General features: G+C 59.9%; 2 protein-coding genes across 7 annotated transcripts in view; both read right to left on the reverse strand.

The window, feature by feature from the left end:
- Positions 1 to 2,113: 2,113 nt before the first annotated feature.
- EFNA4 (ephrin A4) lies at positions 2,114 to 6,268 on the reverse strand. Of its 2 annotated transcripts, none has more exons than XM_007457966.1 (4): positions 6,081 to 6,268; positions 3,690 to 3,985; positions 3,211 to 3,279; positions 2,114 to 2,816 (listed from the first exon to the last, which is right to left on the reverse strand). In XM_007457966.1, exons 1-4 carry the CDS (start codon positions 6,191 to 6,193, stop codon positions 2,680 to 2,682), a joined length of 615 nt encoding a protein of 204 aa, XP_007458028.1. In that variant the 5' UTR covers positions 6,194 to 6,268; the 3' UTR covers positions 2,114 to 2,679. The 2 variants fall into 2 exon arrangements, with proteins under 2 accessions (XP_007458028.1, XP_007458029.1); XM_007457967.1 differs by having other exon boundaries at positions 2,558 to 2,673; positions 6,081 to 6,193.
- Positions 6,269 to 7,651: 1,383 nt separating this feature from the next.
- The window catches only part of ADAM15 (ADAM metallopeptidase domain 15), a 10,020-nt gene continuing 4,151 nt past the window's right edge, over positions 7,652 to 13,520 (reverse strand). Inside the window, exons 9-24 of one of the 5 annotated variants that reach the window (XM_007457969.1) lie at positions 13,482 to 13,520; positions 13,235 to 13,404; positions 12,999 to 13,083; positions 12,396 to 12,544; positions 12,116 to 12,290; positions 11,776 to 11,868; positions 11,342 to 11,646; positions 11,054 to 11,255; positions 10,713 to 10,790; positions 10,190 to 10,262; positions 9,846 to 9,984; positions 9,371 to 9,440; positions 8,656 to 8,727; positions 8,175 to 8,246; positions 7,784 to 7,908; positions 7,652 to 7,694 (exon numbers count right to left, since the gene is read on the reverse strand). The exon at positions 13,482 to 13,520 is cut by the window's right edge and continues 1 nt beyond it. In XM_007457969.1, coding sequence (XP_007458031.1) covers positions 7,652 to 7,694; positions 7,784 to 7,908; positions 8,175 to 8,246; positions 8,656 to 8,727; positions 9,371 to 9,440; positions 9,846 to 9,984; positions 10,190 to 10,262; positions 10,713 to 10,790; positions 11,054 to 11,255; positions 11,342 to 11,646; positions 11,776 to 11,868; positions 12,116 to 12,290; positions 12,396 to 12,544; positions 12,999 to 13,083; positions 13,235 to 13,404; positions 13,482 to 13,520 — 1,890 coding nt within the window. Of the gene's footprint in view, positions 7,695 to 7,783; positions 7,909 to 8,174; positions 8,247 to 8,655; positions 8,731 to 9,370; positions 9,441 to 9,845; positions 9,985 to 10,189; positions 10,263 to 10,712; positions 10,791 to 11,053; positions 11,256 to 11,341; positions 11,647 to 11,775; positions 11,869 to 12,115; positions 12,291 to 12,395; positions 12,545 to 12,998; positions 13,084 to 13,234; positions 13,405 to 13,481 lie in introns of all 5 variants that reach the window. The other 4 variants (XM_007457968.1, XM_007457971.1, XM_007457970.1 and 1 more) reach the window with 4 other exon arrangements.

Consider the following 13,520-nt stretch of genomic DNA (forward strand, 5'->3'; position numbering starts at 1 on the left):
AGGTCGGAGACTCGGGCTCTCAGGTTCTCGGGACAGCAAGATAGAGTGATGCAAAGATGAGGGGAGTTTTTGCATCGTTCCGAAAAGACCAGGGCAGGCCCAGCAAATTGAGGGCCCCACCCTTGGCCATCTAGCGCCGCTGAGCTTTGGGGAGATCGGTGACTCCCCAAAACCTGCAGGTCTCCTAGCCTCCGGGAACCGCGCCCCAGAACACGCCTCGAGGACTTCTGATGGGTAGGGCCCAGAGCCTTCAGCCCGTCTAGGTCCCATGAGCGGACTTGGCCCTCGCTGGAGACGCGCCCCAGGACTGGAACAGTTGTCCGCACAGGGCCCAGGCTGTAAGGAAAGTGAGTGTAGGGAGGAGCTGGCTTGAGGCCTGCGGCCGGCGGGCCTGAGTTTTCACCGCCCCCCCCCCCCCCCCCCCCGCCGCTTTCCCCGCTTGGTATCCACACGTTTGTTCTCTACATCTGTGTCTCTATTTCTGCCCTGCATGGCTGCCCAGGTGTCCACCCTTAACACCTGCAGGGAGCTTAGGCTGCCGGCGAGGGTGTGTGTCTGTGTCAAGTGCGCGCGTCTGCCTGAGAGTGAGGGCGTGTGTCTGAGCGCCGGGGAAAGACGACTGGGCCCCGCGTCTCTTTCGGACATGCGTTATCAGCGGCGGATCCGCGCGCCGGCCACAGACTCGGGAGCGAGCGGGCCCGGCTTGGTCCGCGAAGAGAGGGTGTCTGGGGCCGCTGGGAGCAGGATGTGACCCGCACGCCGTCCTCAGTGCCAGGCTAACCAGTCATCCCCGGCCTGCGCCGCCTCTGCTTTCACTGGAGAGGGGCGGAGGTAACAGTACAGTCGGTTTCCAAGGCGACATATAGACACCCTCCTGGATGACATTAGAGACTGAACTCGAACTCAGGACCAGAAGACCGAGCCCATAGTTCATGCTTCAGCTCAGACTTCACCCTCTCCACTCCAGCCCCTCGCCCCCGCTAAGGATCTTGTTTTGGGGTGAGGGCCCTGACACCCAGGCACACGTACCTACAGACATGGCATTTTATGAAAGTGGCCTTGAATGGGGGTCGGGAGGGTCCACTCATGTATGCTCCGTCCGCGGCGCTGTCCTCCATCCCAAGCCTCAGCCAGAGCAATGGAACCAACCCAGAGGGACCGGGGTCCGACCCAGGTGTGCAAGGGGGTGGGGCAGCGGTTCGCAGTCTCCAGCACTTCGGTCTGGTCTGTCAGTCTCTGGACCCCCAGCACCCTCCGCGGCGCCCCCCCCCTCCCCGCGCATGTTCACACGCCGCCTCTAGCCGCCGCAGCCCCGCCGAGCTAATCAGCACAACATCCACCTATCGATCGTTGGCTGGGTGCCAGGCGGGCCGGCATGGTGCCAGTGCAGACTGTGGGGCACCGGGGCGGGTAGAGCATAGCTTCGGGGGAAGGGGCACCCCCTTCCCTGGCTGCACCCAGGACACCGTTCAGAAAGAGGACCCCGGTTAGTCTTGGGGAGGATCATAGCCTTGCCACCTCTGCCTGCCTGAGGTGGAAGAGACAGAGTGAGGCTGAGAGCAAAGGGGGCCCTCCCTCCTCGGCCCCACCTCCTCCTCCTTATAAAAGCGAAGAACAAAGAGGCCGCTGGGGAAGGAGGCTTTGATCTGACCCCACCTTCCCAGTTCTAGGCCAGGCACCGCCCAGACTGCCCTTGGGGAGGGGGAGGGACGCCCAGCTCTCAGGGACCCAGGCATTCTGAAACCCAGGTGCTGTCTTTCTACTACTCCTTGCTTTTGCCCCAAGGCCCTGCTTGGTGCCACCACAGCTTCCGCAGTGCCCCAAGTGGGTGGGCTATCAGGAGCACCTGTCCCCTCCCCAGCACAGGAAGCCAGCTAGGGAGGTGGTAGAGGGTGCCAAGCTCCACAGCTGCTGCTGGCACCCACCCCACACTGCCCAGAGGGTGCCTACTGAGGCCTGGCATGGATGGTCTGGGCACAGCTGCCAGGGAGGTCAGGCCAAGCCAAGCTGAGAGCAGAGGCTGCAGGGAGTCCCCGTCACCGCCGCCCCCACCCCGCCCCTGCCGTGTCAGGGAAGGAGCCAGAGGGCAGTAGGTTGGGGAAAGCAACAAAAAGATGGGTGGTTTATTGAAGGCTTGGTCCAGACACTTATAAAAATATAAATTGGCATGAAATTCGACCTCATGGCAAGTCCGTCTTCACAGAAGACAAGCGGGTGAACCCCTGGGGAGGAAAGGTGCTGCCCCAGGGAAGAGGCCCACAGTTCACTGGGCACAGATGGCAAGCCTGGGCTTCTTGCTTGACCAGGTCGAGCAATCACCTGTCCCCAGGTCTTCGGCCTTGGCCCCCAGCAGGCTCAAGGATCCTATCCCATCAAATCCCAGTCTTCCTGGGGGATGGGATGAGAATATCAAAGCAGCTGACAGAGACCCTATGTTTGTCTTGCCTCTGTTCCAGGGTGCCCAGGGCTGTCTGCAGCTCCCCTGCAGCTCCTCTTCAGCCTGTGATGAGGAGGCCGGCACCTGGAAGGGTCACCCCAGACCCTCTGACCTCCGCCATCAATATTCCATCTTGTCTGTCTGGCTTGGCCCTCCCAGCTCAGGTAGGGGGCAGGGGCCCTCCTCCAGGGAGTCTTGGGAGGGCTCTGGTTCCTGGGGGTGGCAGGAAGGGTCCGCTTGGCTCAGAGAACTCTCAGGAGACGCAGAATTGGGAGCAGCAGCAGCAGCAAGAGACAGAGGGGGCTGGGAGTGGCCCCCCCTTGCCACCCTGACGTGCCACTCTCTCCAGGGCTCCCAACAGGATGGGCTGACTCAGGCTCTGTGAGGGGGAGGGGGTAGCATTGATGGGTCCTCCTGCTTCAGCAGCCTCCTTCCTGCTCTCCCCATTACCTGTTCACTCCCACCCCTTTCTAAGGGGTCTCCCGAACTGGCGAATCCCTTCCCATAATCTACCACCTCATCGTCTCTAAGCCCCAACTTCCAAGTCTCCTCCCAGTTGCCATTAGAGACCACCAGTTCAGCTAAGGCCTTGGACAGCCTTGCCCCTGGAGATGCCGTTCCCTTTGTGTAGGGGAGGGAGGCTCCCACAGGCTAAATGGGGGGAGAAGAGGTTCCTCAGAGTTTGATGCTCCCAGATTCTTCCCACTCCTCCCCTCATTCCTGAGGGCCCCACACTAGCCAGAAAGGTTGCTCCCCTGCCCCAACCCACTCACTGTCCTCCTTGCAGCAGACAGACACCTGGAGCCTCAAGCACTGGCCAGGACTCTCCGGAGTTGGCACTGCTGGGTGGTGGGAAATTGGGAGGAAGAGGTTAGCACAGGCTAGTTTGCGTGCGCCTCAGACTGCATTTCAAACCCTCCCAGCCTCTTTTCTCTCCAGTTCCCTGGAAAGCTTTTCCTTATTTTGGGGCCACATCTAGGTGCCAGGCCCCCATCTGTGACCCTACTCATGTCCTCTTTCCTGGCTCCTCTTCCTTTCCCCTCCTCTCTATTGGTTCACTCTAGATGTCCCCCTACTCGGCCCTGGACTCAGGCCCCCTGCCCACTCCCCCCTCCTAGGCCTAGCCTTCCTTCCCAGTCCTCTCATTCCCCCACCCCTCAGGATCTCTGCCTTGACTGCTGGCAATGGCAGGTAGCCCCATTCCCCTCCCCACCTTCCCCAGGAGGCAGCCAGTGTGCCCATCTTCACTCACAGATGTAGTAGTAGGTCTCTCCAGGCAAGAATTCGAAGCCAAGGGAGAAGGGCGTGAAGCGCTGAATCTTCTCTGAGAATCGAACAGGGCCAAAGGGAGCGAAAGGCAGGGAGCACTCCCAGCGCTTGAAGGCACCCGGCCCCTCGGCCCGGCAGGCCTCATAGCCTGGCCAGTCCACCATGTATAACGCAAATGTCTCAGGGCCCTCAGGGGGCCCTGGACTCTCATAGTGTGGGCAGAAGATGTCTAGGTAATCCTTGAGGCCCAGCTCCACCACGGCGTCTCCTCGAAGCAGCCTGCAGGCATAAGGTAGGTGACGGCGGAGGGGCTCATGGCACGGCACACCTGGGGCACGAGGGTCAGAGATACCCCTTCCCAATGGTCCCCGCCAGCCAATCCCCCACCTGCTGGAGAGGGAGCAGCTTAGGAAGGCCTGAGTTCTCCAGACTGACACCTCTTGAGAGACAGAGTGCAAGAAAAGGATGAGGTAACCGATTCACAGGTTCAGAGAAGTTAAGGGACTGCAGTGCCTATAACCACATAGCCCAAATGTGAGGAGGCCACTCACCACACCCTAGCTTTTGGGTGGGAGCTGCCACCCACCTATCTAGCCCTAGTGCCCAAGACAGCGCCTGGTGTAGCACCTGTGCTTGATAAATGTTAGGTGGATGGCTGCTGTGAAGAAGCTGGGGCGCAGAGGCAAAGGGCACAGATCTGTCACAGACTAGAGATGGAGCCTGGGAACAATATCCTCATTAACAGATGCATAAAGAGGAAGGCTTGCCTTTTAAGACCTCAATTCAATGCTGAAAAGAATGCCATAGTGAAAAAAAAAAAAATGAGAGAGTGGATGGTGGGAACCTCCCTTTTTTTCTTTTGGCCAGGACAATCAAGTGCCATACAAAGAGAGGAGCCCCCTCCACATATCTCCCAATCTTTGGCCTCCTCAGAACTCCCTTCCACCTGCCTGCGGGAGCCAGTACAGGTGGGAAAACCTGGGACATGCTGTCCCCCTCCAGCATCAAATAGAGCATGAATCACTTCCCTCCACATCCCCACCATACACAGAGTCCAACTTGACTTATGAAAGGCCCCCAACTGTCTCTCAATGGGTGGTCTTAAGACCACCTGCATCTGGAGTTCTGATTAGAAATGCAGATTCCTGGGCTCAGCTCAGACCTACTGGAACACAAGCTGGGCCTTTGTATGTTTTGTTCCACGGCAACCCCAGTGCCTGGAAAAGTGTCTTGCACAAGGACAGCGCTCAACAAATATTTGTGGATTGAATGAATGAGCCAGAAACCTCAGGCTTAGGGGCTAGCAACCTGAATTTTTAACAAAACCTCCAAGTGATGCAGAAGCACTGGTCTAGAACAGAGAGTGAGGAATTCAGAGTTGGAGGACAACAATAGCTCTTATCACACAGCACTGGTATTATAATAACCTGTCCCGAAGCTTGCTGGCCCAGGGGTTCTTTGGGCTCCCAGAGGGCAGAGCCTAGGTCTTATCTCTAACCCCCAGCACCCTAGCACAGATCCCGGCACAGAGTACACGCTTAATAAATGTTAGTGAGTGAACAAACGGCGTCACAGATTGTCTTAAGTGAAAATCAGAAAGAAAAACAGATGGAGAAAGCAGAGGGAGGCAGGGAGAATTGGAGAGGAGGATGGAAACAGGAAAAAATATCGACGTTCAAAGGCAGGCAGCTCAGGAGAGAGAAATAAATAATAGTTTATATCTGTGCAGCCTGCACCTCTTTCACACACATGACCTCAGTTAGTCCACCTGACTTCCCAGGGTACTAGGCGTTATTAGCCCATTTTACAGATGAGATAACTGAGGTTAGGGAGGTCAAACGACTTGCCTAAAGGTGATTCAGCTAGAAGGGCAGGGCCGAGACTGCACAGAAATAGGACTAATAATGATGAGATGAAAGCAGAGTTACAGAATGAGATCAGGAGAAAGAGTAGCACCAAAGGGAAGGCCAAGCGAGCAGGAGAGTAACCTTCTTTCACAAGAGTAAAAGCCCCCCATCGCAAGTCCGCCGGCCCCAGCTCGGGCCGTTGGGAGGCTGGGGATCACCAGGAGAGAAGCGAGGGGGGCGGGGCTCGGAGTGCAGGCCGAGGTCTCTCGGGTGCAGGCTGCCGGCTCCGAGACCCCACCGACTGCTTTCGGGGCTGGGGTCCCCCTCTCGGCCCCCAACGCGTGCGGGCAGGGGTGGGGGACCCCGGGCACGCCTCGCCCCTCCCTCCTCCCCCGCCGGCTCAAACAAAGGAGCCCCGGCGCGCGGCCGGGTCTAGGCGGCGCCGCGCACAGTGCGAGTGTCGGGCGCGCGCCCGGCCCGGGAGCGCGCAGGCCCGGCTCGGAGCCCGCAGGTTTCAGCCCTGCTACCTGGGGTTACTGGAGTTCCAGTAGACCTCGTGGCGGAGGCCACAGCCCCCTCGCAGAGGGGAGCTGAGGAGCGCGGCCCAGAGGACAGTCCGCAGCAGGGGCTGCAGCCGCATCGCCCCCGGGGTCTGGTCTGCTCTGGCCCGGGCGGGCCTGGCACGTCCAGCTTCGCAGTCGCGCCGAGAAAGGTACAAAGTGCGGGGGGGTGGGGGGGACTTGCGGGAAGGGGGGTGGGGTGCTGAGACTCAAAGGCCACGCCCCTGGATAACTTTCCACCAATGTGGGCGCGTCTCCGCCTCTTCGTTGAAAGCCAACTCTTGTTAACCTTCTGTGCGCTGTAGCGCGCGCGCTAGCTTAGGCAAGCTCTTGCTGAGGCTAGACCGCGTTTCAAGGGGGCGGCGAGGAGGGAAGTATTCCACTGTCTAGGAGTTGTTTTAGGGAGGTCGTGTCTTTCGTGTCTGTATTGGTACAGGGTAGAAAGCCTTATTAAATCTTTGGAAGATTTAAATATGGGCCCACGCCTTTTGCCCAGAAAGAGGCAAGTGAGGCACGGGAGAGGATCCACGAATTTGTCCAGCCATCTTAGGCACCATTGCTCCTTTTTCTTTGCACATCTAGGGATATAGCGAGGGGAAGGGACAAATCGCCTCCTGGGACCACCCCGTCACCCCCACCCCCCCTTTACAGAACCTCAGATGGCGAGCTCGATGTCCACCTTGGGGTTGGGCCCTGTCCCTTTCCGCCCCACACCTTCGTTCTGGGCGAACGAAGGCCATAGTCTCAAAGACGAAGTAATGAGGTGGTTGCGGCCCATACAAAGCACTTCTGTTCCCGAACCCTTAGGTGGAGTGGGGGAGGGGAGAGGCAGGTGCGCGGCCCTGCAATCGTGGGAGCCGCCGCCGCGCCCCGCCCCGGCTCCGGGGCTCTGAGAACCCCAGCCAGTTCCATTTTTCCCAGCCGCTGGTCAGAGGGTGGGGACAGCGAGTCCAACAGCTTGGCCGGTTTGTCGATGGTCGCCGCTAAGGGGCCGCGCAGCGTTGGGGGCGAGAACTTGGCTACTAGGGGTGGCAGAGGGCGTTCAGCGCCCTTTGTGGTACTGGATTGTGCAGAAGGTCATCCCACACTGGGCAGAAACAAGCCGCGAGCATCCCAGGGACACCCGCTGACCCAGCCCGGGGCTCTCGCCCTCCCTATCCTGTCTTCATCTGAGGCGCAGCGTCTCCTGGCGGCCAGATCTGGAATCGCGACAGGGGAGACCCTCCTTCCCTAAGCAGACAAACTTCGAGGCGCGCTCCCAAGACCTCACTTTTATTGCAGTTCTGCAGAGACAGGCTGTGCGCACCTCCCTCAGCTCCGTCCAGCTCCCAGACACTCCCCAACCCCAAGATGCCACTGCGTGGGCGGGTCCCCAGGGTGCTGCTCGACAGCAAGTGGAGGTGCCCGGTGTCAGTGTTTTAAGACTCCTGTTCCGTAGTGTCCAGGCCCCAGCTCCTTCGGTCACCGTGGGGGGACTCCAGGGGTCTGCCTGTTGAAGTCCTAAGTCCAGGTTGGAGGCAGCGGAACCTCAGGAGAGGTCAGAGGTAGAGCGAGGACACTGCTGGGGGCGGTGGCGCAGGCCTGGGGTGTGGGAGGCCGAGAAAAAAGGTCAGAGGTCCCCCCAGAACACTCGCCCCACTAGCCCATCCTCAGCGCCCCTCCTCCCCTACCTGGAGGGTACCACTGGCGGCGGGATTCCAGCTCCAGGGCCAGGCAGGTCAGCCGAAGGGTGCTGGCCCTGAGGGTCAGTAGGCAGTGGTTTTCTCGGGGGTGGGGGTTTGGTGGGCCCCTGAGACTGAGAGAGAGAAGGCAGGAGGCCAGCTTGGGAGGGGGTATCATGTTGCCCACCTCCCACACATTGGTGCTGGGGAACACCAGCTTGAGGGGCGGCACCAGAGGACACCTTTGTCTGCAAACAAACCTGTCACCATTAAAGATGCCACTGGGGTATGTGCCCTTAGGCACAGGGTGCATCTTACTACCAGCACCACTGCCAAGGCTACCAGCACCACAGCCCTGGGTGGGGGGAGAGGCTGTGCCCTTCTCTCCCCCCACTGTTACCTTCGGGTACCTCACCACCGGGTCAGCGGGCAGAGGGCGGGTGGGGGGATTGGGTCGGTCAGCCAGCTCAGCCTGAACAGAGAGAGGGGCAGTGACTGTGAGAGCACAGCCAGGAGCAGTGGGCATGCAGTGGGTCTCCCGAGGGGTTCAGGTCAACATGCAAAGTCAGGCAGGGGGCAGGAGAGAACGGGGGCATGCGCATGGGGCTTGAGCGCATGCCAGTAGATGCCTTAGGGGAGAAAGGTGTGGGTCACCTGTTGTGTCCCTGCCAGACTGCAGTCCCACAACTGACCACCAGATGGTGGTAGAAACCAAGGCAGGAGGCTCACCCTTTGCTACTTCTGGGGAGTGTCTGAAGGCTGTGGGGCACCCTGGTCCCCTAGTGAAAAGCGCCACTGGCAGGGAACAGGGAGGAGAACTGCAGTTGGGCACCAAGCCTCCCACCTGCCCTGGGCCAGGGTAGGGCCTGGCCTAGATTTACCTGGAGTCTCTTGGGCACAGGGTCAGGAGGCAGCGGCCTGGAGGGAGGGGCCGGGAAGCCAAGAGCACTAGCCTGCTGAAAGAGCAGGAGGAGCAGACAGGCAGAGTGGGGGCCGGGGCGGGGGAGAGGGAGCAGAGAGACAGATGTGGGCAGAGAGGTGTTAGTGCTCAGGGATGGGCAGCAAGGGCCCCTGGGGGCAGTGGGGCTGTGCATGCGGTTATTCAGTTTCATGCAGAGGGGGTGACAAGTGGTGGAGTGGGCGTGCAGACCACCTCCACACACACACTTCTGTCATCAGATCCAGAGGGCTCAGGGCAGGGGCACTCACCAGCCCTTCTACACATGGTGACCAGGGCCTCATCAGGTCCTGGCACACTGAAGGCCACTCTGAGCACCACCCCCTCATGCCCTCCAGGGGGCATCACTGCTGGGAGCACAGGTAGACCCACCTTTCAAAGCCACTGGCTAGGCCAGCGCAAAGAGCACAGCACTCCCTCCTCTAGGTGACTGCCCCTCCCCAGTCCAGGCTGGACTCTGCTTCTCAGCCTGCAGCCAGGGGACGGGAGGGGAGGGCTGGCCCTGACTCCTCTGACTGACTCTTGGGCAATGCAAGTCTTTCTCTGAGTCTAGAGCCTTCAATACCCGCCCCCCACCAGGGCCCAAGCTGGATGCCTGGCCAGGACGGGGCCCTCTCTCCTCTGGCATGCAGACTTACCTTGGCACCTGGCATCAGCAGAGCCCTCTGCGGGGGTCCTGGGCGTTCGGGGGGACCAGACTGGGCTGCCCTGAACATGGAGAAAGGCAAGGAGAGAGAGGGCCCAGCCTCAGATCCTGTTCTCCACCCATTTGCAGCCTTTGAGTGGGGTTAACCCTTTGTGGCCCCTTGGAGCGCGGTGTAGGCCAAATCAGAAGTGGGAAGGGGAAGCTGATCAGCCTGAGGGGGGGCCCCACTTCAGCACTGGGGTTCCTGGAGAGAAATGATCCTAGCACCCCAGCTTCCCCACTTGGGTCTACATGTGAGGTGAAGGGTTACGGGGCACATGTAGGGAAGGGAGATGTGTGTGGGGTGTGGTCTGGGGGGCTTGGGTTCAGAATCAGGTGTCAGGGGCTGCCCAAGGGCGGGGGTGGGGCTCCAGAGCTGTTGTCCTAAACAGAGATATGGAGAAAGCTGGTAGTGGGGAGGCTGGTACCTGTATTGGCAGCTGGGTCCCTTAAGCTGGCAGAGTCTCTGGCGCAGGCGGGCACGGTGCCAGTAGCTGGCACCAAGCAGCACCAGGACCAGCAACAACAGGAGGCTGAGGGGCAGCCCTGTGGTCAGGGAGCTGGTTGCTGTGGGTGAAGGCAGGTTTGAAGGTGGGCAGGGCTAAGAACTCTACACCCAGGAAGAGGTGGGGGGGCAGGGAGGTCAGGTGATCAGAGAAGGTGAAGGGGTCAGGGGTCACACAGAGTCAGGGAACCAGCAGCGAAGGGGTCAGAAAAAGAGGGGCAGTGAAGGATGCCGTCTCAGCTGCCCCTGTCCCCCACCTCATGCTACCTCTGATGTGGGTGGTGCAGTCTGGGGGCGCCCAACCCTCCTCACAGTGGCAGTGTCTGTTGCTGTTGCAGACCTAGGAGGTACAGGTTGAACAGTGAGGAGCTGTGCCCTCTGGGGCCGTGTTTCCCTGTCCCCAGCTTTTCAAGATCTCAGATGTCCACAACTGGAAGGCGTGCTGAGAATGATAGTGTGGAGGGCACCAGTGTTCTGGAGAGAGACTCTTTATCTGTGCCAGAGAAAATTAGATTGAACTCACATTGTGAGTGCCTTCTATCTGCCAGGCACTGTGCTAGAAGCTTTCATACTCATCTCATGTGCCCCCAGGAAGTGGGTACTATTATTATGCCCATTAGTTAGAGGAGGAAACTGAGCTCAGAGAAGTTAATAACCTGCCCCGGATCCAACAGTTAAGATGTGGTAGAGCATGGATTAGAACCCAGGTGTGTCTGTTTCCAAAGCCCACCATTCTTTTCCTTCCCAGAGGCTCCCTGCTCCCCTTTCATCTCCCCCCATGCCAACTCACCCCATGCCCATGGCATTTGCTTCGACACTCCTGTGTTCCCAGGATCTCCACCGGTTGGCATTGATGGTTGATGCATACCTGCCCGATGGCAAGAGAAGAGCAAAGATCACCTTCTCAGGAGCTTTACTGGCACTGGGAGGCCAACACAAATGAAGCCCACCCCGCTTTTACAGATGGGGAAACCAAGGCCCAGAGGATGGCGGGACTCTGCTCCATCTGAAGTGAGAATCTGAACTCCCCCGAGTCTGCACCTTCTTCACCGGTGGCTAGTGAGGCCTGGGCGCTGCTGCAGCAGTCCAGATACCCCTCCCCACCTGGTGCTGCCCACCTAGGCTGCTCACCAGGCCGGGGCCACAGGCTGTGCCAGGCAGAGTCATCAGGGGCTGCGCCAGGTCGTTGCCCAGGTCCAGGTGTACCCAGCTGCAGTTCAATTTCAGCTGGGTCCCGTTGGCTTCCAGCATCTCCCAGTGAAGATCCCGGGCTGAGCCCAGCAGAGGCTGGGCCCTCCCTCCCTGGCACTGGAGCTGCCCACAAATGGCATCTCTGGGGTTAGGGGGGAGGTGTAGGGTAAGTGGGGCGGAGCCAAGACTCCCACAAACCCAGAGGAGGGGTCAGGTTCCCTCACTTACCTAGGGGCACAGGACACATAGCTGCCATCAGGGCTGCGCCCACAGCTCCCAAAGGCGTCCCCCCGAGTGTTAGCAGTAAGGAGGCAAAGTGGCGCGGCGGGCTGGGCCCCAGGCCCCCAGAGAGCCTGGCACTGCTGGGCATAGGAGGTACAGCGTCCTTGCATGCACACAGCCTGTCCACCAGCACACGGCTCACCGTCCCCCAGGCTGACATCAGGGGGGCACTGGGAGCTGTCTCCTGGGCAGAACTCGGGCAAGTCGCAGTCACCTCTGGTAGAGCGGCACTGCCAGCCGGCCGGGCGCAGCTGTGGAGGGTGGGTAAGCATCAATGTGGGTGCTGGGCAAATCCAGCCAGGCCCTGGGAGTCAGAATGACCTTTTCCACACTGGCCCCTGGCAGGTGGGCTCTGGGCGGCCAGTCCAGTCTGTGCCCACCTGGCAATTTTGACAACAGAGTCCATCGGACGCGCACTGTGCCCCTGGCCTCAGCTGGCAGGTGAAGTAATCACAGCAAGGATCAGTGCAGTCCTATGGGCAAGGGCACAGAGGGGCCGAGCGTCAGAGCAGGCTGGGCCTGAGAGCATGCCCTAACCCCCTCCCAGAGCCTGAACCCAAAAGGATGCACACAGCAAATGAAGGCCAGAGCCCAACAATCTATGTGCAGTCCCCGCAGACAGGGAGGTGGGGAGAGGGGTTCCTGAGGCTTGGAGATGGCTGATGAGCCAGGGTGAGGGCACAGAAGTGAGTGGGGCAAGGCTCTGGGTGAGGGGCTCACATCTGGGAAGCCACAGTCACACTGCTCGCCGGGCTCCACCAACATATTTCCGCAGACACTGGCCATAGAGGGCAGACCGGAGAGCCGTTCAAAGAGGCAGCTGCCCATTCCACCCAGGAGGGCTTTTTCCAGGGCCTGTCGGCTGCAGTTGCTGAAGTTCAGGCCTGGCAGGAAGCTGGCGATGGCGGCAAGGAAGGTTGGGGCTGCGGACGGCTCCCTGCCCCCTGCCCCCTGCCCCCTGCCCCCTGCCCTCTGCCCTCTCCATCCTGCAGTTACTCACTCTGTCGAGGCCTCCATGATGCAGCTCTTGGCTGGGGCTGGACCTGGACAGGGGCAGCTATTCCCAGGTGAGTCATGGCCCAGGCCTAGGCTGTGGCCCAACTCGTGGGCTATTGAGGAGGCGACTCCCAGGATGCTTGTGGAGTGGTCCTGTCATTGGGGAGGGGATACCCCAGGTCCAGCACCAGCCTGACTGCTCCTCTTCTCTCCTCATCTGACCTCTTGGGCACTGAGCAAGCACCGCCTCCCTCCTTAAGTGCTTCTAAAGTAGGAGAAGAGCCCAGGCCTGGGTGGCAGGAAACCTGGGTTCTAGCTCACCTCTGTTACCCCTCTCTAACTATATGGCCCTGGGAGAGCACCTTTGTTCTTTGGGCCTCAGCTACCTCCTCCGCCCCCAAGAAATGGGAAGAGCTCATAGGTGAAGACACTAATGGGCGGGCCACAGGCGGAGGGTATCCTGACAGCAGAGGCCACGTCATGCACCCCGGCCCTCTATACCCTCAGCTTTGGGGTTGGTAACTTTGCTGGGGGTTTCAGTGAATACATGGTACCACATTTGGGAGGAGCTGAACGGGAATGGGTAGGAGACGTGGAAATAGCTCACCATGTTCACACCTCCTGAGAATTCAGGAGAACAGATGGAGTTCTGAATGGCCATGCCCACCATGGGTCCAGAGAATGAAGTGGCACTGTGGGATTGAGAGGGCAAAGGTTAGGGTCCAAAGCCAAGATGGCCAGAGCTTCAGGGCCTCAGGTAGGGAGCTGGGATGTGAAATTTGCCAGGCCGGGGCAGGGCCGGAGCAGAGCTGGGCCCCGCTGGCTGAGCCTGGTGGGTCTTACGTCACCAGCTGGGCACTGTCGTGGGGCAACCGAGGCAGCAGATCTGTCCGGCGCCAGCGGAGGAAGCTGTCTAGTGTGAGACCTGGGTGCTGGCTTATCTCTATCAGGTCACGCTGGGTCCAGGCCTCCAGGCCCACTAGCGCCACCCGGACATTCAGAGGCCTGAAGAACTGAAAGAGAACTGGGGCTCAGGAGAGGGGTTCCCATGGTCGGGGGCCATAAGGATGCTGCTGGGTCCCATACTCACTGTGTCCAGGAGGAGGGCCACTTCCAGGGTGCGGTTCAG

Source organism: Lipotes vexillifer, unplaced genomic scaffold (genome assembly GCF_000442215.2).
Source record: "Lipotes vexillifer unplaced genomic scaffold, Lipotes_vexillifer_v1.1 scaffold238, whole genome shotgun sequence".
Taxonomy (NCBI): Eukaryota; Metazoa; Chordata; class Mammalia; order Artiodactyla; family Lipotidae; genus Lipotes; species Lipotes vexillifer.